General features: G+C 46.0%; 1 protein-coding gene across 1 annotated transcript in view; it reads right to left on the reverse strand.

Moving 5' to 3' along the window:
- Positions 1–1027: 1027 nt before the first annotated feature.
- The window catches only part of LOC117974825 (translation initiation factor IF-2), a 91108-nt gene continuing 67676 nt past the window's right edge, over positions 1028–24459 (reverse strand). The window contains 2 exon segments of the mRNA XM_055095423.2: positions 1028–1275; positions 1278–1409. Of these exon segments, the coding sequence (XP_054951398.2) occupies positions 1166–1275; positions 1278–1409 (242 nt within the window). The 3' untranslated portion in view covers positions 1028–1165.

Here is a 24459-nt window from a genome sequence, read left to right on the forward strand (position 1 = left end):
TGGTTTAGGCCCTAATAAGTAATTGTCTTTGTTGTGCTGTTATACAACTTCTGTCCTATACAATTAAGCTTTCCTACAGGGATGATAAAGTCTTTCCCTTCTCTAGCTATACAGTATTGTCTAATAATTGAGGTTTTTAGGACCTAGAAGTTGCTAGCTTCGGCCTTCTAACTGGAATTATATCAGGAGCTGGATCAGTAGGCACCAACTCTCGGGGTTCCCAAGGCCATCTGTCTCCGATAGTCGTTCCTCCGCAAACATAACAAGAAGTAACATTAAGTAAGAAAATTACATTTTCTGCTAATTGGAGAAATAAATCTTTTGTCTTTTTCAGAAATTCTGGTGCTGGCAGATTCAGCTCCTCATAAAAGGTTTGAAATACTGGTTTGGGAGAGCACTTGTGGACCTCCCCTCTAATTAAAATGGCAACTTGAGGGTTTAACCCTGTCCTATTGATCCCCAGGGTTACACGTTCTCCCTTTTTCCAACGGGGACCTAGGGGATTGGTAATTATTAGTTCTAGTGGGTTACAGTGACCGGCAGCACAGGAGGGGTTGGCTTCCCCCTTCTGAAGATAAACCGGGTCCTTTTTGTTCTTTTTTTAGTAACTTAAATAACACATGTCCAATAGGCACAATTTTTACAAACTCCTGACTCATGACAAACATATTTATTTTCTATTCTTTAGCTCCTTTCTCAGTTAAGAGAACCACATCCTATTTCTAGCTTTTTACTATTAATAGCTGCACACGCATCAAATCTTAAAGTTGTTTGCTTGGGGATTTCTTTTTCTTCTGTTCTAGTTATTATTTTACTTGTATCACCTAGGAAAAGGCCAGTTCTTCTTCTTATTTCAAAAACGGTGGTTGCAGGGGGCTCAGATGGGTTATAACACACATCAGGTCGGTCATTTCTCGGGCTACATACCTTGTACTGAGTGGCATTATACAAACAAGTTTCTTTTATTGTTTCTATACATTCATAATAACTACAGAACAGAAAGATTGTTTTAATTTGCTGTCCTACTTCGGTGACCTGTTGAATACACTGGGAACAGTCCCCAGTTTGAGTAAGGTCAGTTGAAGCCCTTACTGTATAAGTCCAAAATTTAAGAAAAATGAATCTCATGATGAGCTTCCTCATGCTTCGGCCGTGCGTGGACCAGTCAGCTTCCGGGTGTGACTGGAGCAGGGCTTGTCATCTTCTTCAGGGTCACTCTGCAAGGGTTGTCTGGGCTTGGTCTTGCCTCCCAGGTTTCAGGCACTGCAGGTTTACATGGCGGTGGTGGATCCAGGCTGGGATTCCTTCTACCTTCACAGCGGTGGGAGTGCTCAGGACGACAGTCTGGGGTCCTTTACACTGTGGACGCAAAGAGGCTCCGTTCCAGTTCTTGATCCACACTCGATCATCTGGGGAGAAAGGGTGAACTGGGGAGAATAAGCTAACAGGGCATCTGTCATTTACCCAGGCTGAGATTGTTTGTGTAATTTTTCCTAAGGCCTGTAGCTGTCGCTGTAACTCAATTTCACCTAACTCTCAGGGAGTGCCTGGAAGTGCCCGCAGTATAGGAGGGGGCCTATGATATAAAATTTCATAAGGGGAATATCCTGTTCTTTTAGAAGTGGTACATCTAATTTTAAATAATACCATAGGGAGAGCCTGTATCCATTTTAATCCTGTTTCCTGACATACTTTCCCTAAACTATTTTTGATAGTTTGATTCATTCGCTCCACCTTTCTGGAACTCTGAGGCCAGTAGGCAGCATGCAGTTTCCATGTGATCCCTAATATCTTTGCCGCCTTCTGTACTAAGTCATCCAAAAATGCCGGCCTGTTATCTGAGCCGATCCGTAAGGGCAGTTCAAATCTAGGAATAAGATCTCGAAGAAGCACACGAGTTACTTCACGAGCTTTCTCAGTTCGTGTTGGATAAGCCTCCACCTACCCAGAGTAGGTACGCCCAAGAACTAGTAAATACTTGTTACCTCTACACTTTGACATCTCTGTGAAGTCCACCTGGAGATCTTCAAAGGGGGCTGCTTCATAAGCTTGTATGCCGGGTGGAACGGCTGGACCTTGCCTCTCATTATGCTGTCGGCAGGTAACACACCACTGCGTCACCGTTTTGGCAAGAGCTGACAAATGCGAGATGTAGAAATACCAGCCTAACAACTTTTCAAGTGATTCCTGACCTAGATGGGTGGTTTCATGCACAGCCAGTACAACTGCAGCTCCTAGCAGCTGTGGCACAGCTTCTCTCCCATCCGGTAACCGAATTCATCCTTCCTCCATCACTTGTCCTCTCTCTGCCTGGAGAAAGTCCTTTTCTTCTTTAGAATAAGTAGGTACAAGTTCAGGTGCTTGAGGGAGCAGGGGGGCTGTGACTGATGCCCGGAAGGGGGCAGATGCTGCTTTTCGAGCCTCTAAGTCAGCGCGGGAATTCCCTAAACCCACCAAGGTGGAAGCTCGCTGATGTCCTCTGCAATGCATAACTGCCACCTTGTGGGGTCTCCATATGGCTTTTAATAATCGCAAGATTTCTTGTTGATATTTTATGTCTTTTCCCCCAGAGTTCAATAGGCCCTTTTCTTTATATAATGCTCTACGCACTTGAAGGATTGAAAAGGCATATTGAGAGTCAGTGTAAATGTTGACATTCTTAGCTTCACTGAGTTCTAAGGCCCGAATTAAAGCAATGAGTTCAGCTTTCTGAGCTGAAGCGTCCTGGGGAAACGATCTGGCTTCAGCAACAGTGTCCAGAGTTACCACCGCATATCTTGCACATCTCTCTCCTTGTGGGTTGATGAAGCTGCTCCCAGCCCCGTATAGTTCCTAGTCTACTGATGCCTAAGGCTGGTCCTGGAGGTTAGGTCTGCTAGAGTAAACTGAGTCCAACACTTCTACACAGTCATGCTCAACAGGGCTCTCTGATACTGGGAGCAAGATAGCGGGGTTCAGGGTGTTACAAACTTCAATGGTTATACGGGGATTTTCACAGAGCAAACTTTAGTACTTAGTGAGTCTAGCATTCATTAGCCAATGATGTCCTTTAGTATTCATTAAAGTCACCACAGCATGGGGGGGTCTTTATGTTCAGGTTTTGTTCAAGAGTCAGCTTATCTGCTTCTTGTACTAGCAGGGCAGTTGCTGCCAAGGCCCTTAAACATGGGGGCCATCCTTTAGAAACCCCGTCTAGTTGTTTAGAGAGGTAGGCCACCAGCCTCGGCCAGGGACCCACAGTTTGGATTAAAACTCCAACTGCCATCTTTTCTCTCTCTGACACATACGATGGAAAAGGCTTTTTTAGATCGTGTAGCCCCAGGGCTGGGGCTGATATAAATCTTTCCTTTATCTCATGAAAGGCTTGCTGTTGCTGGGATCCCCATTCAAAAATCCCCGGTCCCCACCTCTTTGTGACCTCATAGAAAGGCTTGGCTAATACTGCAAAATTTGGTATCTACAGTCTGCAAAACCCCACAGCCCATAAGAATTCTCTCACCTGCCTTCTGGTCTTAGGCTCCGGTAGATTTCAAATGACCTGCTTTCTTTCTGATCCTAGGCTGCTCTCCCCCTTTCGGATAGTAAATCCTAAGTAATGTACCTGCTGTCGGCAGATCTAAGCTTTTTTCTTGGACATCTTATACCCACAGTCCTCCAGGTGCTGGAGTAGACCATCTGTTCCTTTGGTGCACCTGACTGCCATGGGGTGTCCCAGCAAAAGGTCATCAACGTACTGGAGCAACACGCAGCCTAGGTCTCTGGTGGGAAACTTCTAGAGGTCTCGAGGCAATTCCTCCCCGAAGATGGTGGGGGAGTTCTTGAACCCTTGGGGAAGCCCAGTCCAAATGTACTGAGTAGTGACACCTGACTCCGGATCTTCCCACTGAAAGGCAAACAGCTTCTTCCTCTCAGGGGCTAATCTGATGCTAAAGAAAGCATCTTTCAGGTCCAAGCAGGTGAAGCAGCTGTCCTCAGCTGGCAGCAACCCCAGCAATGTGTACGGGTTAGGTACTGCTGGATGTAAAGTCACTGTAGCCTGATTAACCAAGCGCAAATCCTGTACCGGCCAGTAGTCCTTGGTCTTGGGCTTGGGAACAGGCAGGAGGGGAGTGTTCCATGGAGACTGACAAGGAACTCTAATTCCAAAAGTTCTTAGGTACTTGAGATGGACCTGGATACCTTCAAGAGCTTCTCTGGGGACCGGCTCCTGTTTTTGCCTAACCGGCTGGGCCCTAGGCTTAACTTCTATAAGTATGGGGGCTTGGTTGACTGCAAACCCTGGAGGGTTGTCTTCCGCCCACACTCTTGGCCACCGCTTAGCCAGAGCTGGTCTTATCTCTTGGCCCCACTCAGTTAAGAAAAGTCTCCATTCTTCCTGTCGGGGGACCGTAAGGGTAATAATGACTCCCATTCTGGGTAACTTTAGCAGCAAAGAGCCATGCTCTGTAAAAGAGATAGTGGCTCTCAGTTTGCTAAGCAAGTCCCTTCCCAACAAGCGCAAGGGACAGTCACGTGTGTACGAAAACTGATGAATCACTTTATGTCCTCCTACAGCACAAGTCCGAGGCAAGCAGAAAGCTTGCTTTGCTGAAACTCCCTTGGCTCCGATGATGTCAATAATCTTTTTGGATAAGGGGTCGACCGGGGCGGTTACTACCGAATGTTTAGCACCGGTATCTACAAGAAAATCAATATCTTTACCCCTAACTGTCATCCTGACCATAGGCTCTTTGGGGGTCCTTGAGCCCAGTCCCCCTCAGTCCAATAACCCTTCTGCCAGGTTGAGCAGGGCCCCTTCGTCCTTGTCCGGGGCCTCCTGCTCTGAGTCACCTGGTTTTCTTTTTAGCTGAGGGCATTTGTTTTTCCAATGTCCTATTTCTTTACAATAAGCACACTGATTACGCTGCAAGCTCTGACAGCCAGGCTGAGTTTCCTTCCCGGGTCCCCCCTTCCCTTGCCTCTTTGGGGGGACCCCTCTGATTGCTGCCGCTAACAGGTCGGTGTTTCGCTGGGCCTGACGTTCATTGTCTCTGTGGTTTTCCTTACGGCTTACTGCATCCCTGTTTACAAACGCCTGGTTAGCTATTTCTAATAACTGTGATGTGTTCATCCCTGCAAACTCAGCCTGTTTCTGCAGTTTTCTTCTAATGTCTTCTGCGCTTTGACTAACTAAAGCCATGTTAATCATGCCTTGATTTTCAGGGCTATCAGGATCAAAAGGAGTATACATACCATAGGCCTCACACAGTCTCTCCTACAATTGTGCTGGACTTTCTTCTTTTCTCTGAATGACGTCAGAGACTTTGTTAACATTTGTGGCCTTCTGGGCTCCCTTCTTTAATCCTTCCAAGAGAGCTTCCCTGTCTCGGTTTAGCCTTTGCATATCCTCTCTTTCATGTGGGTCCCACTGGGGGTCAGTTCCTGGTAACTGGGTCCTTCCATACTCTTGGGGGTTTTGGTAATCAGCTGGTGCATGTTCCTCTAGCCACTTAGTTGCTGCTTGGAGCCCTCTCCGCCTTTCATCTGTGTTAAAGAGGAACATGAGCAACTGGTGGCAATCAGCCCAGGTGGGGTTATGGGTCTGGATAATAGTTTGGAGCAAATCAATCAGAGCTTGTGGCTTTTCGGTACAGGACGGGGTATTGTTTTTCCAGTTGAGAAGGTGGGCAGAGGTGAAGGGCTGGTACCCAAAAACACGCCTCCCAACCACGTGACCATCCTCATCTATCCCAGTATACCGCTGCTCTCTCAGGGGCATTTGTGTCCCCATTTTGGGTCTTAAACGAGCTGCCAAGGGAGGGGTTTCTCCCGAGTCCTCACCTCCTACCTTGTGTACTCTGGGTGGCCTAGGGATATGTTTGTCTTGTGGAGGCGCAAGCACTGTGGACTCAAAAGTGGGGAGCCTGCCTCCCTGGTAAGGAGAGGGCACCACTGGGATCACTGGTGCCATCTCCTGCAATGGATCTTCTGATGTTGGGTCGAACAGAACTTCAGGAGTTGATTTCCCTCGGCGGGTGGAGCAGGATCCTTCCTTGGCTATCTGTCACTTTGCTACTAGCACTGCTGCTGCCTGTCCTCTTAGCCACTGTGGGGGGTTTAGCATCAGCTGTAACCAAGTGTCTATGTATGGAAACTGGTCTGAGTGTCCTGACTTACCAGTTACCTTGTGCCATACCTTAGAAACAAGGGACCTGTCCAGGCTTCCTTCTGATGGCCACCCTACTTCTAATGGTGGCCAATCTATTTCACACAAAGTTCTAAGTTCCCCAAAGTCTCCATTAAGTCCTTTCTTAAAGTTTTTCAATATAGTTCCTAGCGGAGTAGGCTTACTTTGTATCTGACCCACGTTTCCTCGAGACAAAACACCAAGCTCACACCACACGCACACCACAGAACAAAGAATGGGTCAAAGGGGCACACACACACTTTTTCAGTTTTCTCCAAACCAGAATCAAAACCAAAATGAGAGTATCCAGAAATCCAAGCCAGGTCAAACCAAAACCAAAGTATCAAGCAATTCAAGTCAAGTCAAAAACAAAATCCAAAGTGCCAGTACAGGCACGCCGTGGGTGATCAGGCCACGCTTCCACTCAAATGGAGTGGGCAAGTTCCAAAGACCAGTCTTACCAAGTTTCAAATGTCCGGACTCCAAGTGCCTCTTCCTTCCCTGTGTTCAGCCAGTGTGTTGATCCTCCATGGGGGCCTACCACACACTGCTCTGACGAGGCATTCCTCCGGGGCAATTGCCTACCCGGGAGAGCTCTCAGGATCCGTGTCGCTCAAGCTGGCCGGAGTCCCCCGCAGGGATGCTCCACAGGGCAGGCCTAAGCCACCTAACGGGCTGCCTCGACTTTCCGTCAATTACCTCGCTTCCCGGTCAGGGAACCAAGACTAGGGTGGGGGCAGTCTTTAAAGCTGTCTTCAAGGAACAGAAAGAGGAGTGGGGAAAGGATTTAGGATCTATGGGGTCAGCTAGGTTTCCTTTTGTGAGTTTATATAATGGTTTTGTTAGGATGGCAAAACCAGGTATCTAAAGGTGAAATTATCCAACCATGCCCAGGAAGGAAAGGAGTTGTTGTTTTGTAGAAGGGGTTGGGGTTTGAGAGATTAGTCACACACGATCAGCAGGGAGAGCACGTGTGGTTTTATGAGAATTATGCTGAGATAGGTAACACATAAGGAAGAAATTTGGGCTTGACTGAAGTAATGGGGGCTGTCTGTGAAGCTTTGCGGCAGTACAGCCCAGGTAACTTGCTGAGCCTGATGGGTGTCAGGGTCAGTCCAAGTGAAAGCGAAGAGTGGCTGGGATGAAGGGTGCAAAGGAATAGTAAAGAAAGCATGTTTGAGATCCAGAACAGAATAAGGGGTTGTGGAGGGAGGAATTGAGGATAGGAGAGTATATGTGTTTGGCACCTTGGGGGGATAGGCAAAACAATTTGGTTCATAAGTCATAGATCCTGAACTAACTTGTAAGGCTTGTCTGGTTTTAGGACAGGTAAGATGGGGGAATTGTAAGGAGAGTTTATAGGCTTTAAAAGGCCATGCTGTAGCAGGTGAGTGATAACAGGCTTTAATCCTTTCAAAGCATGCTGTGGGATGAGATATTGGCATCGAGCGGGGTAAGGGTGATTAGGTTTTAATGAGATGGTAAGGGGTGCATGATAGGTCACCAAGGAGGGAGTAGAGGTATCTTCTACTTGTGGGTTAAGGTGGGTGGCAATGAGATGTATCTGTAGTCCGGGAATCGTCAGGGAAGCAGATAGTTTAGTTGAAGTGTCTCGTCCTAATAAGGGAACTGGGCAGGTGGGGATAACTAAAAAGGAGTGCTTAAAAGAGTATTGTCTAAGTTGGCACCAGAGTTGGGGAGTTTTAAGAGGTTTAGAAGCCTGGCTGTCAATACCCACAACGGTTATGGAGACAAGGGAAACAGGCCCTTGAAAAGAAGGTAATGTGGAGTGGGCAGCCTCTGTATTGATTAAGAAGGGGATGGACTTACGCTTCACTGTGAGAGTAACCTAGAGCGTCTGTGATGGTCCTGTAGGCTTCTGAGGCTATCGATCAGGCAGTGTCAGTCTGCAGCTGCTAAGCCAAGAAGATCTGGGAAGGAGTCAGTCAGAGAGCCTTGGGCTGGAGTTCCAGGGGTTCTGGGGGTGGCTGCCAGGTGAGTTGAACAGTCCGATTTCTAGTGGGGTCCCGCACAGATGGGACATGGCTTAGGAGGAATTCAGGACTGCAGGCATTCCTTGGCCTGGTGGCCAGATTTCTGGCACTTGTAGCAAGCTCCTGGGGGAGGCGGTTCTGGAGGAATGCCTGGCCACTGCGCTTTAGGCGTTTGGAAGTTCTTGTGTGCTGGAGATGTGGCTGGGGTTTGTCTCACAGTGGAGGCAAGGAATTGCAACTGAGAAATATGTTGCTACTTGGCTGACTCTACTCTATTATTGTACACCTTGAAGGCGAGGTTAATTAAGTCCTGTTGTGGGGTTTGAGGGCCGGAATGTAATTTTTGGAGTTTTATTTAATGTCGGGAGCAGATTGGGTAATAAAATGTATATTAAGAATAAGACGGTCTTTTGACCTTTTAGGGTCTAGTGCTCTAAAGCATCTCAGGGTTGCTGCCAAACGAGCCATGAACTGGGGTGGATTTTTATATTTGATGAAAAAGAGCATAAACCTTATCTGATTTGGGATAAAGAACAAGGAGCATTAACTTTGACTATGCCTTTAGCTCCAGCCAACTTTTTAAGAGGAAATTGCTGGGCAGGTTGGGGAGGGCTAGTCATGGAATGAAACTGTAAGCCGGACCCAGTGTGAGGAGGGGAGGTGATAAAAGGATTATAGGGTGGAAGAGCAGAGGCTGAGGAAGAATTCGGGCCTAGCTCAGCCTGGCGAGGAGGGGAGAGGTCAGATGGGTCTGTAGAAAAGGAAGATTAGAAAGAGTCAGCGATGCTTGGGGTTGGGATTGAGGGGACAGGTGGGATGGAAAGAAGGAAGATTTGGGATGAGTTGCACTGGGAACAGACTAGGGAGGGACCGATGTGTAAAAGAATGCCTGGACGTCAGTCACCTCAGACCACTTGCCCATTTTATGACAAGAATTATCTAGATCTTGTAGGATGGAAAAATTGAAAGTGCCATTTTCTGGCTATTTGGAACTACTGTCGAGTTTGTATTGGGGTCAAGTGGCATTGTGGAAGAATATAAGGCATTTAGGTTTTAGGTCAGGTGTGAGTTGAAGAGGTTTTAGGTTTTTAAGAACACAGGCTAAGAGAGAAGAAAGGGGAATGGAGGGCAGAAGCTTGCCCATGGTGAAGGAGGCAAGCCTAGAGAAAAGAGAGAATAGAGACACGAAGAGAAGGGGTGGGGCTTTCTTTCCTTCCAGAAAAGCGGGAAAGGGGTTGGGGCACAGAAATAAAGGGTTGGGGTGCAGAGATAGGAGGTCAGGTTGTGGAAATAAGGGATCAGGGCACAGAGATAAGAGGGTGGGGTGTGGAAATAAGGGATCGGGGTGCAGAGATAAGAGGTCGGGGTTCCTGCCCCTCCCCCAGAAAAGCGGGACTTGCTGCTAAGGGTGAAGGAGAAGGGGTTGAGGGGTTCTTGCCTCTCCCCCAGAAAAGCAGGACTTGCTGCTAAGGGTGAAGGACCAAGGCAGGCATCCCTGCATGGTCTGACACCTCTGAAACCTGGGTGAATCATCAGAGAGGCGTCCTTGCAATGATTAAACACCAAGGGAAGGCTGCCTTCCCTAGTCTGTGAGCAGTGCCGGAGTTTCGGGTGCATGGATGAAACGTGTCTCCTTTGTCTATACCAGAAAATGAAAGGAATTGAAATTAAAAGAAGGGAGAGATTGAAGTGTGGTGCCAAGATGGAAAGGAGAAAGAGGTTGAGGGGTAGTGAGGGAGGCTGGAGAAGAGAGTAAAAAGAAGCCACTTACCAGATTTGAAATTGGTGAGATGTTTCTTGGGCTGGTCAGTCTGAGGACCTGAGGTCGTAGGTGGATCTTTCTTACAGAGCAAAGAGCAGGAGGACAGGGGATTGATCTCCCAAGGGAGGTCCCCCGATCTGAGTCACGGCACCAAATTTCACATGCATCCGTGTGAAGAGACCACCAAACAGGCTTTGTGTGAGCAATAAAGCTGTTTATTTCACCTGGGTGCAGGTGGGCTGAGTCCAAAAAGAGAGTCAGTGAAGGGAGATAGGGGTGGGGCCATTTTATAGGATTTGGGTAGGTAAAGGAAAGAGGGAGGTTGTTCTCTGGCAGGCAGGAGTGGGGGTCACAAGGTGCTCAGTAGGGGAACTTTTGAGCAAGGAGAGCAAGGAAATGAGCAAGGAGAAGGAATTTCACAAGATAATGTCATCAGTTAAGGCAGGAACCGGCCATCTGGATGTGTACATGCAGGTCACAGGGGATATGATGGCTTAGCTTGGGCTCAGAGGCCTGACACTCTTTCTGCAGAGGAGGAGACCCAGACAGAAGAGGAGGAGGCAAGGTGATCACAGAGGCAGAGATTGGATCATGCAGCCACAAGTTGAGGAATTCTAGCAGCCTCTATAAGCTGGAAGCACAAGGAATGGATTCTCCCCTAGAACCTCTAAAGGAGCATGCTCCTGCTGACATTTGATTGACTTTGGACTTCTGGCCTCCAGACAATTTTTTATTTTTATTTTTATTTTTTTATTTTTTTAGACAGAGGCTTACTCTGTTGCCCAGTCTGGCGTGCAGTGGCACGATCTCAGTTCACTGCAACCTCCACCCCCCAGGCTCAAGCCATTCTCTTGCCTCAGCCTCCCAAGAAGCAGGGACTACAGGTGCCTGCCACCATGCATGGCTAATTTTTGTATTTTTAGTAGAGACGAGGTTTTGCCATATTGGCCAGGCTGCTCTCGAATTCCTGGCCTCAAGTGATCCACCCACCTCAGCCTCCCAAAGTGCTGAGATTATTTAGGTGTGAGTCACGGCACCCGGCCCAGACATTGTTTGAAGCCACCCATTCCATGGTTCTTTTCTGCAGTGGTTGTGGAATATGAATGCACTCGTGCTGTTGGTTAGACTTTGCTGACCTTGTGTCTGTTATTTCCTGGCAGTTCTACAAGGCCTGGAGCTGATACAAAAAACCTCCCTTCTTTCCCAAATGGTCCCCAGCTTCCCCGTTCACTGAAGGCCCTGCAGTCAGGAACAGTCAGGACTTTGCACCCAGTTGTTGTGGGTGTTTGGCCGACCCTTCCTCTTGTGTGATTCCTGGACCCTCAGCATTGCGTTACCTGGAAGCTTTTGGAATTGAAGACTCCCAGGGCTCACCTGGAAGGACCTGCTGGGCCAGAATCTGCATTTTAACAAGATGCCCAGGTGATTTGCATACACGTTCAGATCTGAGAAGCGCTAGTAGGAGAGGCTTTAAGGTGGTAATTAGATCTTTTCTCCACCTGCAAGAATCTTAGTTTCTTCATGTTAAATCTATTAACTGTGGCAATGGCATGGGGGTTATAAAACAAAACAAAATCCTTACATCAAGAATGCACCCCGGTGTGTTATGGACGTGGGTGAAATGAAGTGTCTGGAATTTGTTTTAAAATATCCTAAAATAGCAAGAAGGAAAAGAAAAGTGGGAACTGGAATGAGATTGGAGAAATGTTGACAAGTTCTTGCAGTGGGATGATGGGTGCATGGGGGTACATGGTGTAATTCTCTCCCTGTCTTTTGTGCATATGGGAAATTTCCATAATGAAAAGTTAGAGGTCGGACACGGTGGCTCATGCCTGTAACCTCAGCATTTTGGGAGGCTGAGATGGGTAGATTTCTTGAACCTAGGTGTTCAAGACCATCCTGGACAACATGGAGAAACCCCATCTCTACTAAAAATGCAAAAATTAGCCGGGTGTGGTGGTACATGTCTGTAATCCCAGCTACTCGGGAAGCTGAGGCAGGAGAATTGCTTGAACCCGGGAGGCGGAGGTTGCAGTGAGCCGAGATCGCGCCACTGCATTCCAGCCAGGATGATGGAACGAGACTGCATCTCCAAAAAAAAAAAAAAAAAAAAAAACCACATGAAATATTTTGGACTCATACTAATTCACCACATGAAATATTTTGGACCCTTATACTAATTCCAACATTTTGAAGATCTGGGGAGAACAAACTAGATTGGTGCTTTCCTTGGCTTAGTATGTCCTGTTTTTATAGGGAGAGCAAATTATTGTTCACCAGCACTATTAAAATAGCTACAACAGGATGGGCATGGTGGCTCACACCTGTAATCCCAGCACTTTGGGAAGCTGAGGTGGGAGGATCGCTTGAGCCCAGGAGTTCAAGATGCCAGCCTGGGCAACATGGTGAGACCCTGCCACTACCAAAAATACAACAATAACAACAAAAATAGCTAGGTGTGGTTGGGTGCACCTGTAGTCCCAGCTACTTGAGAGGCTGAGGTGGGAGGATCACTTGTGCCCAGGAGGTTGAGGCTGCAGTAAGCCGTGATTATGCCACTGTACTCAGCCTGGGTGACAGAGTGAAACCCTGTATGGAAAAAAAAAAAAAAAAAAAAAAAAGCTGCAGTGGACTCAGTGATCATGAGGCCAGGCACTGTATACATGTACATCATCTCATTTAATTTTTTCTCTTGTTTAAAATTATTTTTTCCTCTAATCCCCATGTTGATCAACATTTTTTTAATCCTAGGAATTTATTAAATGAAAATTTCGCATAAGAATTAAAAATTGCCTGGCCTGATGGCTTAAACCTGTTATCCCAGCACTTTGGGAGGCTGAGATGAGAGAATCACTTGAAGCCGGGAGTTTGGGCCAGTATGGGCAATATAGTGAGAATGCAACTCTGTAAAAAAATTAAAAAAGCTGTGTGTGGTAGGGTTCACCTGTAGTCCCAGCTACTTGGAAGACTAGGTGGGAGGATTGCTTGAGGCCAGGCGGTAAAGGCAGCAGTGAGCTAAGATTGTGCCATTGCAGTGCAGCCTGGGTGATGGAGTGAGACTCTATCTTTAAAATAAATGAATAAAATTGTGGTATAATATATGCAACGTTTACCATTTTGTGCATCTGAAAGTGTACAATTCAGTGACATTTTGTACATTTATCATGTTGTGCAATTATCACCAATACCTAGTTTCAGGGCTTTTTCAACACCTCAATTGGAAGCCTCATATCCATTCAGCAGTCTCTCTGCATGTCCCCTCCTGCAGCCCCTGGAAACCTCTCATCTACTTTCTATCTCTGTCAATTGGCTTAGTCTGAACATTGCATATAAATGGAATTGTACAATATATGACCTTTCATGTCTGCTTCTTTCACTGAGCATGATTTTAACGTTCATCCATATCACAACATGGATACGTTTTATTTTCTTTTTAGACCCTATTTAAAAAGAAAAAAAAATTGTAAAACAAAAACAAAAACAAAAAATATATAGGATGGAGATCACATGAGTCCTGCAAAGCTTATAATATTTACTATCTAGTACTTTACATAGAAGCTTGCCTACCTCTGAATGATATGCAGGTACAGAGATGACATTTATCTTGGCACTTATAGAAAGACCTATAAATTGTATAAAGACACCATCATTGCATTTCCAGTAACAGGAAGCGGCAAGACATGACAGTGTGTTCAGGTGTTCAGGTGAAGTTTAGGGAAGGTCTTGTCTTGACGAGGTCGGATGTGAGACCCAGATGAGATAACCCCATTTCCCCTGCTGAAATTGCCTGAGAATTTCATTCCAGTTATTTGCATAGGTTGATTCTTTCGGTGGGGGTGGGGTGGGTGAGGAGGTGAAGTGTCAGGGGAGTTCTATTTTGTATTTGCATAACTTGGCTTTCTTTTTACTTGGTGTGGTGTTTTGCTGTATGAGGAATTTCATAGCATTTTGTGATGAGTATGCAGCATAGTGGTTTGAATCCTGCCAGGCCGAGGGTCATATCTCAGCTCTGAAACTCATTATCTATGATGCCTTGGGGCAGGTCCCATAACTCCCCAAGCCTCTGTTCTATATTCCATGGGGTTGTGAGGTTCAGCTGAAATAATGCATGCTGGCAGGAATGGTTACTGCTCATGGGATTTCATTGTGCTCCCCGTATTCCCCAGACCCCCAGTAGTTAGATGGATCCATGCTAGGGTCCAATGCTCTATAAGTGGAAGTCACTGACATCACCTCTAATCTACAGCTTTTGAGGGCTTGGGAATAACTATCTTATTCTCTCATCTCCTGGTGCAGTAACTATGGGAGAATCCCTGCATTAAGATGGTAGAATTTCCATCATTCTAGGTCTTTGAGTGGCCATATGGAGCACACCATACCCAGCCAACCCATTGTGGACATGGAATGTAAGAAATCAACCTTGGTTGCTAAGCTGCTGAGACTCTGGGGTTAATTTGTTACTGCAGCATAACCTAGTCCATCCTGATGCATGCAGCATGCAAACCACTTATGTTGACCCTTAGTCATGGTAAGTGCTCCACAGATGTTGGTTACTTTTGGTAGGAAGATAGATTGCCTCTGAAAGTTTTGTTAGCTGATCTCATGATGCCAATGTTGCTATTTTGTAATTGGATAAATTGGACTTGGCTCTCCTTCCAGCATGTGGGAGAGAAAGATGACTGAGAGACAATAAAGCACTATTATCTTCAGTTTGTGTCCTTGGATACCCTTGGTGGCAATGAACAATGTATGCTCCTCTGAGAAAACTGGACCTAAAGGAGAATGGGAGTTGATACCAGAATTGGGAACCTCCAAGGCCCCAGGCATTCCCTGGACTGGAGAAAACTTTGAGTCCTTGGTGGGAAGATTCTCCAAGGGAACATAAATGCTTTTACTATCTAGTTTGTCTCTTTGAGAATTAAAACTTTTTTTTTTCATTCCAGTAGCTTTTGGGGTACAGTTTGTCTCTTTGAGAATTGCATACTAATTAATTTTAGGGGTCATCTGTACACATCTCTATATTCCTGAAACATGGTAGAAACAGCCAGCAGTCAGGCGACAATCTACAATGACCACTAAAACATCCCCAAAGTGAAACACCAGATGTGATCCACTAGGTTTAGTGGGGGTGGCTGGCTCAAGAGTTGATTATATTTATTATTGTCACTGTGGTGATTATGGCCACAACATTGTGATGCGTGTTGGTCTTCTTTTGGTGAGCTGCAGTTTGGGAGGAATAAATCCATTATTTTTTTTTTGAGTCTCGCTCTGTTGCCCAGGCTGGAGTACAGTGGTGCCATCTCAGCGTGCTGTAAACTCTGCCTCCCAGGTTCCAGTGCTTCTCCTTCCTCTGTGGCCAGGCTGGTCTTGAACTCCTGACCTCAGGTGATCCACCCGCCTCAGCCTCCCAAAGTGCTGGGATTACAGGCGTGAACCACCATGCCCGGCCCCATTATTCATTTAACCAATATCTATTGAGCACATTGGGTGTGTTGAAGGATGAACTGCAGGGGAGAGAGGAAGCCTCCTCCTGCCACTATGTTTTCAAGTTGTCCTAATACTCCACCATGGGACACGCAGGCTTGTGGGTCCCAGAGCTCCAGAAGCATCTCCCGACCACACCATCCTGACCCGGATTCTACTGAAAAACACATGAGTCTAGCAGAGCCATCTCTGACACTTCCCTTCTTTTGAATGGCTGATCTGTCTGTCATGGGGAGCCCTTATGAAAGTGCAGTGTGTTTTGTGAAACTTGAGGTTGATCAAAGAATACCATTAAACTTTGTTAAGAAATCTACATATTGATGACATAGGCAGTGGGGTGGAGGTGGGGAAATTCCCAAATACATTTTAGGAATTATCTCAGAAGGAGGTAATAGTCAGAACTCTTGGTTGCCAGTGACAGAAACTCATCTTACTAGTGTGGAGTGGAAAAGGGATCATGTTTTTGTCTGCACTCCCCAACCCCAACCCCAAGCAGATCCTGAAAGAGGGACAGGATTGCAAGTGGATTATTTAGGAGATGATTCCAGGGAATACCAATAGGGGAGTGAGGAAATGATTCATGGAAAGGCAGGAGGCCACACAGGGGGCTTCAATGAGCAGCTTAGCATTCCAGGCAACTAGGATTTGACCCCACTGGGGACCTCTGGGAGGTGATGTGGAATGAATTTCAAAGTTGTTCCATCCAGGGGGCAAAGATATTGAAGCATTTATAGCCTGGCTCCCATCCGTCACTGGCTGAGGACTGGTCCCAGGGCATCAACTCTCTGGCTTTTCTTTTTCTTTTTTCTTGAGACATAGTCTTGCTCTGTCACCCAGGCTGGACTGCAGTGGCATGATCTCGGCTCACTGCAACATCTGCCTCCCAGGTTCAAACGATTCTCTTGCCTCAGTTTCTTGAGTAGCTGGGATTACAGGCACCTGCCACCATGCCCTGCTGATTTTTTTTGTTTTCTGTAGCACGGGGATTTGCCATGTTGGTCAGGCTGGTCTCGAACTCCTGACCTCGTGATCCACCTGCCTCGGCCTCTCAGTGTTGGGATTACAGGAGTGAGCCACTGCACCTGGCTTCTGTGGCTTTTCTGACATACTCCATGCCTGACTTTGAGAAAGCCCTCAGGTGAAAGTCTTGGTTGTATGTAGTAGCAAGCATATACTAGAATGATAAAAACCAAGGGGCTTACCACAAGATCTCTCTCTCCATCTCTGTCTCTAGCTTTGTCTGCATACTGGCTTAATTTCTTCTTACTCAAGCCTTTTCTCCATAAGGTGAGAAACGTGGCCACAAAAGCTCCTGTATTTCTTACTACACACAGTTCCTGTCATCACAGAGAATGATTAACTTGGTCTAGTTCCAGTTTGGACAAATATTCAAGGGAAGAATGATTGGCCAATTTAGGCCAGATGCTCATCCCTGGACCAATCAACTGAGGCCAGAGGGGTGGAGTCATGTGAGAACATGGCAGCACCCATGAGAGCCACGTGACTGGAGTAGGACGTGTGAGTTTCTATAGAGGAGAGGGCTGCTAGACTGAAAAGGCAATAGATATCTGCAGTGAAAGGAGTAAATCAGGAGATACATTCTCTTAAACCTGTTAATTATTTTTAAAAAAAGAGAAACTTTCAATATACAGTTACAGTATACGTGAGTGGGTGGCTCACGCCTATAATCCCAGCACTTTGGGAGGCTGAGGTGGGCAGATCAGAGGTCAGGAGTTCCAGACCAACCTGAGCAACATGGTGAAACCCCATCTTGTGCACCTGTAATCCTAGCTACTCAGGAGGCTGAGGCAGGAGAATCACTTGAACCAGGGAGGCGGAGGTTGCAGTGAGCTGAGATCATGCCACTGCCCTCCAGCCTGGGCAACAGAGTGAGACTCCGTCTCAAAAAAAAAAAAAAAAAAAAGTTACATTGTGGTTCCCTCAGCGTGATTTATCAGAAAGGAAAAACTTACAATATGCGTATTTCCTATGCACAGGTTACTGCTATGAATTCAAATTCTTAAATTCCCAAGATTAATTAAAATGTTTCTCAAGACACAGAAACTGTTAGAATTCGCTTATAGTGAGGCTGAAGTTGAGTAAGAAGAGAACTGGCATTTAGAACACTACTTTTCTTCTGTCGAGTACTGTCAAGTTTTGGTTCTACCTGGAAGTAGATGCACCTCAAGGGAGGGTTGCATGTAAAGGGGTGTGGGTGTGGGTGTGGGTGTGTGTGTGTGTGTGTGTGTGTGTGTGTGTGTGTGTGGTAGTTTCCAAAGATGGGTACAACTTTCTGCAAATGCTCGTGCTGTGTAATTGAACCAATCTTTCCCTTAAGAGGTAGAGTTTATATTCCTCTACATGAATCTGGGCTGCCTATGACTTGCTTTGGCCAGTGGAATGCTGCCAAAGTGATGGTGACCAACTTCTAGCCGTGAAAGGAAAATAAACCTTGGGGAGACAAGATCACTAAGCTGGGCTGGGCTCGGTGGCTCACGCCTGTAATCCCAGCACTTTGGGAAGCTGAGGCGGGCAGATCACCTGAGGTTAGAAGTTCAAGACCAGCCTGGCCAACATGACAAAACCCCGTCTCTACTAAAAAATATGAAAATTAGCCAGGCGTGGTGGCAGGCGCCTGTAATCCCAGCTACTTGGGAGGCTGAGGCAGGGAAATTGCTTGAACCCTGGAGTTGGAGGTTGCAGTGAGCAGTGATCGTACCACTGCACTCCAGCCTGGGCAACAGAGCGAGACTCTGTCCCCCCACCCAAAAAAAAACTTACTAAGCTAAAGAGAAAAGTCAAGCTGGGAACTGCTTAGGGGAAACCTGCCTCCCATTCTATTCAGTCACCCCTTTGCTCACTGAGATAAATGTATATCTGATTGCTTCATTTGGAGAGGCTAATCAGGAACTCAAAAGAATGCAACCATTTGTCTCTTAACTACCTATGACCAGGAAGTCCCTTCCCCTTGTCTCACCTTCACCTTCACCTGGAGTTGTCCCGCCTTTCCAGACTGAACCAATGTACATCTTACACATATTGATTGATGTCTCATGTCTCTCTAAAATGTAACAAACCAAGCTGTGTCCCTACCACCTTAAGCACATGTTGTCAGGACCTTCTGAGGCTGTGTCACAGGCATGCGTCCTCAACCTTGGCAAAACAAACTTTCTGAATTAACTGAGACCTCAGATTTTTGGGGGGCATATAGTCTTAGGCCTTGAGAGCCCAGTCGTAGTTTCCATATTTTTGCCCTCTTGGATGCTGGCACCAAGCAAACCTTGGCTATCCTGCTTAAAGGGCCATTTGGAGAGGGGCTCTGGAGGGCGAGGGGCCACATGGAGGAAAACAAGCTTCCCCGGCTGACAACCGGCACCGACTGCCAGACACATGCATGAGGCCGTGCTGGATGTTCCGCCCAGCTGGCCCTCCAGCTGCAGGTAGCCACACAAATGAGCCCAGGTTAAAGCAGCCAGGAAGTCCCCATGCAACTCACAGGGTCATGAGCAATAATGGCTTGCGGTGGTTTAAAGTTTCTAATTTTAGGTGCAATAGGTAACTGAAACAGCCCACAAGGGTGTGAGCCTGTGGAGGGTGCATTTCCCACCTGCTGAAGCTTCTCAATTCCCAGGATCCAATCCAGATAAGACTCTTGTTCTCAGTGTCCTTGATGGAAATGGCAATGAACTTTTTGCAGATTGGACCATCTCGGGAATCCCAAAGATCGGAAACTATTTTCTTTCTCAGAATCTTCCACACAGCATTGAGCCTTAGGAATTTCTAAGAAGGATCTGGAATGAAAAAAAATCTTTTGAAAAGGTATTTGTATAGCTTCAGTTCAGCAAGATTCATGGTGGGTATTAGACTAAGTGCTGGTGTTAAGCCAAACCATGTTTTTCAAAGACTCATCTGACCTCAAGGTTGGCAGGATCAGAGTGGCCTCCCAGGATCTATCACATCCTCAGAAGAGTTGGTTCAACTGGCATCTACCCAGATCTCTTTGAGCTAGTATGATACTCCCTTGAGTCAAAGGCTGCCACATCACATCTCCTTTAAGTCCCCCTAAATACGACCCCAGAAGTATTGACAAAAGAGTGCTATTCCTGAAGATTTCAGGAGGACATAAATGAAGAGACTAAACTGCAAGGTACCAAAACTTCCATCTTTGCTAAAGACCCTCATCCAGGCTGGGCACGGTGGCTCACGCCTGTAATCCCAGCAATTTGGGAGGCCAAGGCTGGTGGATCACCTGAGGTCGGGAGTTCAAGACCAGCCTGACCAACATGGAGAAACCCCATCTCTACAAAAAATACACAATTAGCTGGATGTGGTGGCACATGCCTGTAATCCCAGCTACTAGGGAGGCTGAGGCAGGAGAATCGCTTGAACCTGGGAGGCGTAGGTTGTGGTGAGCTGAGATCGTGCTATTGCACTCCAGCCTGGGCAACAAGAGTAAAACTCCATCTGAAAAACAAACAAAAAGTCCTTATCCAATGGTCATGCCACTCTATCTGGCCATGTAATTTCTCCTCCTGGCTTTCTGTAGCAACAGCCTTCTGAGGAACCTCACTCTGCCTTTCAAAACCCCTTCAACTTGTACCCTTCATCAGCAAAGAATTTAGCTCAACATGTATGCCTCTGGGGGAACTCATCCACATGCCATTTAAGGATATTTCCAGGGACATCATCTTCATTACCCCAGGACAGCATTTTAGAGTGGATTACGTGCCTGCTGGATGTGTTGTACTTGAGCGAGTTAGAGAAAATGCCACACTTTGAGACGAATTAAGAGTCTGTTTATTTAGCCGGCGGCTAAGAAATGGCTAACGTTTAAAGTTCTCTCGGCCTAGAAGAAGGGGCTAGATTTTCTTTTATACTTTGGTTTAGAAAGGGGAGGGGGGGAAATAGTTAAAACAATTTTACAGAAGTAGGCAAAAAAGTTAAAAGGATAAATTGTTACAGGAAAGTAAACAGTTCTAGGTCTAGGGGCTTTAAGACTATTACAAGGTGATAGACGCGGGGCTTTGGGCGTTATCAATTGGAGGAATTCCTGGGAACTGCGGATATTGCTCGCCACAGTATCTTATCAGTTAATTGCATTCTTCGATGTGCTGGGAGTCAGCTTGCACTGACTTGGGGAAGTCCTTGGGGAAGGGGCTGCCAGTGAAAGAGCCAAGATGGAGTCTGTCTGGCTCTCTTAGCTAAGGGAGTCAATTCAGGTGGAAATAAGGCTAGGTGATTAAAAGAAAGGGAGAGTCTAAGAACAGGGTTAGTAAAAACAAGGTTGGGCATTACATTCCTCACTTGTGTTTTTGGGGAATCAAATCGTTGATTCTTCAGTTATAACAAGGGGGTTATATTGAGTCTTAAGATACATAAGTTTGACAGAAGCTATGTGTTGTTTTACAAAATTAATAAACTAATTTAATATACAAGGTCCAAAAATTAGACTTAGTAGGATGGGGAGGGGGTCTGGCTAACTTAGTAATTAGAATAGTTAGCTCTGGGTTCTAGTTGAACATGCTTTGATACTAGGGGATGTTATTTTCTTGTTCTTGTTGGCGCTTATCTAGATTTTCTTGCACTGTCTGGAGTGTATCTTTTATGACTAAGAATGGTGGAGGAACAGTTAAATCAACTTGTCAGGGTGTTTCTGGAACATAGGGTTACTTAGATCAGTTAAAGGCCTGATTGGCTTGGGTGGGCTTTATGAGACTAGGGTTTTTTTGGATGGTGAACATAGTCTTAACAGTAAATCCTGAGATATAAAATCTTAATCTTCATGACATGCCATGATACTATTGAGTTGAATTAAGGTCATGGACAGCTATAGTAAGAGGATTACAATTTTTCTGGTAGATAATTTAGGATGAGAAGCACGACTTGTGGAAAGAGTTGAAGATCTGGTTGGTCTTTTAGAGTAGGTGGCTAAAGTTACACATGTCTAATCAGGGCAGAAAAACTGATAAGTATCTTGACAGCTAGCGTCAGGGTGATTTCTAGGACAGAGGTAAAAGCCAATATTTTGGAGTCTTTTTTCTGCACTTTTGGAGCTTCTACACTTAGTTTGGCTCTTGGAGTGTCTGAACCTTGCTGCAAGGTCGACACTTCCTGCTCCTGGGACTGACAGATTGTGTTGCTTTTCGTGGGTACGGGCTGGCTTTGGGAATAGTACAAATAAATCCACTGCAAAGGAGACTTCCTTGGAGGTACTGGCCTTCTAAGTGGTGTTTGCAAATACACGTCCTGTTGTGAAAGAGGTGAGGAGAAAGGAGTAGGAAGGCACAGAGCATGTAACGGGCAAAAACAAATAAGTGAGGTAGTAAAAAGGATGAATCTAATGGCTTCACCTGACTTAGGTGCAGTTTTAAGGGGACTGACTTAGGCCTGGGGACTTATGTTTTTAGCTGGGATCTGTTGGCCTTTTTGATGCGGGAGTGATGAATGTAAGCAGGAATGCCATCTACTTTCAGAGCCACTGGCGTCATGAGGATGTGGTGTGAGGTCTTTTCTAAGCAGGAGTGAGTCTTTCTTTTTGGAACTTTTTAACAAACACTAGGTCTCCTGGCTGGAACGAATGGCAGGACTTTGGTCAGGAATTGGATTGGGATGGGCTCCTCGAACAAGTGGCAGGATGATATCTTGTACCTGTTGGAGAGACTATAGGTACTGTAACAAATTAGTTTGTGATATTTCTGCTAATTTGGCATCTCTTAGCTTAGGCAGGATAGGCGGCGCCTTCTTATACATGATTTCAAAAGGTGAGAAATTCGCCGGGTAAGGGGTGCACCTTAATTTAAGTAGGGCTAAAGGAAGGAGACTTACTTAATTTACACTGTTTTTTTAAGATTAATTTTGTAGGAGTGTTTTTTAGGGTGTGGTTCATGCTTTCTACTTGCCTGGAGCTCTGGGGTTGATAGGCACAATGGAGCTTCTGTTAAATGTTTAACACCTTACTGACTGACTGACTGAGCTATAGGCGAGGGGAAGGCTGGTCTATTATCAGACTTTATGGCAGCAGACAGCCTATATTGAGGGATGACTTCATTGAGTAAAAACTTAACTACTGTGTTGGTGGCTTCGTTTTCGGTAGCAAATGCCTTAGTTTATCTGGAGAAGGTGTCTACTAGTACTAGAAGGTATTTGTACTTAGCCTGGTGTGGTTTGACTTCTGTAAAGTCAATTTCTTACTTTTTTCTTGGCGAGTTTTTTCAGAGACAGTGGCCTGAGCTGGGTTTAGGACTTTGTTTGGCATTTACTTGGGCGCAGGTTGTGCACTGGAGAGCTGCTTAATCTGTTAGGCTTTGAAGATGGGGGATCTTAAAATGGCTCTGGAGGAGCTGAGGTAGCTTTGCTCTTCTTAAATGGGTGGTAGACTGTAGGTAACTGATTAAAGTTTCTTTAAGAGTTCAGGGTATGAAGATTCCAGAGTCAGGAAGAATCTACTAACTTTCCTGATTTTTATTGGCTCTGAGATCTGAAGCCAGTTTTTTTGTTGTTGAGTGTACGGGATGGTCAGGCAGATCTGGCTGTGGAAAGGAGACTGTAGGCAGCAAGTTTAGAGGCGTGACTGAAAGTCTCGCTGTGACCTGAGCTGCTGAATCAGCTTTCTGGTTACTATGGGCAATGGCTGTGTTTTCTTTTTGATGTCCTTTGCAGTGGATCACAGCTACCTGCTGAGGTGAGTAGCCTGCTTTCCTGGTAGATGGCTTTACGTACATGCACAGTAGCAAAGGCGTACTTGCTGTCACTGTAAATATTAATACGTTTATTCTACTTTATCGGAGAGCCTGAGTGAGGGCGATCAATTCAGCCTTTTGTGCTGAGGTGTTCGCTGGTAAAGCTTGAGCTTACAACACATCTGTCTCTGTGGTAACAGCTGCACTGGCTTTTCATACTTCCTGCTTGAGGAAGCTGCTACTGTCTGTGAACACGGCGGCATCTGCCTCTTCTAGGGGCACAGCTCGAAGATCAGATCGGCCAGTTTTGATAGTTTCTAACAGTTCTAGACAGTCATGAGCAGGAATAGTGGAGTCTGAGTCAGGAAGTAGTGTAGCTGGATTGAAACACTTTGTGGCAGAGAAAGTCAAACGAGGCTGATCTAACAGTAAACTTCGATACTGCAAGATGCGAGCATTTGACATCTATTTGCCAGAAGCACTTTGTAGTAAGGGCTTTACGGCATGAGGAGCTGTAAGGGTTCAATTTTGGCTTAGAGTTAACTAATAATCTTCTTGGGTCAGGCTTGCTGTAGCCGCTATGGTTCGCAGACAACTTGGCCATCTACAGGCCACAGGATCTAGCCTCTTAAATAGGCCACTGGGCATCTTTAGGGTCTTAGAATCTGAGTAAGCACGTCTTTAGCAACTCCTTGGCTTTTCTGGAGATATTAGGGAGGGCTAAAGCAGGGGCTTCAGTTAATGCTAAATTAACGGGCTATTTCATTCTGTACTTCTTGGATAGCTGCCACTAAGATTTTGTTTGTCTTTTGAATGCTTTATCAGCGGCCTTTTCAGCTGCCTGTGTTACTTGTTTTTGTTTTTTTAAACTTATGATTGTCAAAAACTTTTTGGGCTATTTCTGAAAGCTGACTGATATTTATTCTAACAAATCTTTCTAGTTTTTGGAGTTTCTTTTTAATATCCGGGGCTGCCTGAGCCACAAATGCTAAATTAAGAGCACGGCTATTTTCGGGAGCTGCCGGGTCAAAAGGGGTGTAAATCCGATAAGCCTCCTGCAGGCGCTCTAAAAACCTTCTTGGTGACTTATCGGGCCTTTGGACAACTTCGGTCGTCTTAGACAAGTTTATGGGTTTCTGAGCGGCTCTTTTAATACTTGCGAGGAGATACCGGTGAAAATTGTCTAAAGCTCCCTTTCTACTTGAGGAATTTGGGTCCCAGTTAGGCCGGGTGGAGGGAAAGACCACCTCAAGGTCTCTAGCTTCTCCTTCCGGTCCATTGGCTGATGTGAGGAAGTACTTTTTGGCTTCTTTTCGGATACGTTGTTTCTTTTCAGAGGTGAAAAGGGTTGAAAGGAGCTGTTGGCAATCATCT

Source organism: Pan paniscus, chromosome 10 (genome assembly GCF_029289425.2).
Source record: "Pan paniscus chromosome 10, NHGRI_mPanPan1-v2.0_pri, whole genome shotgun sequence".
Lineage (NCBI taxonomy): Eukaryota > Metazoa > Chordata > Mammalia > Primates > Hominidae > Pan > Pan paniscus.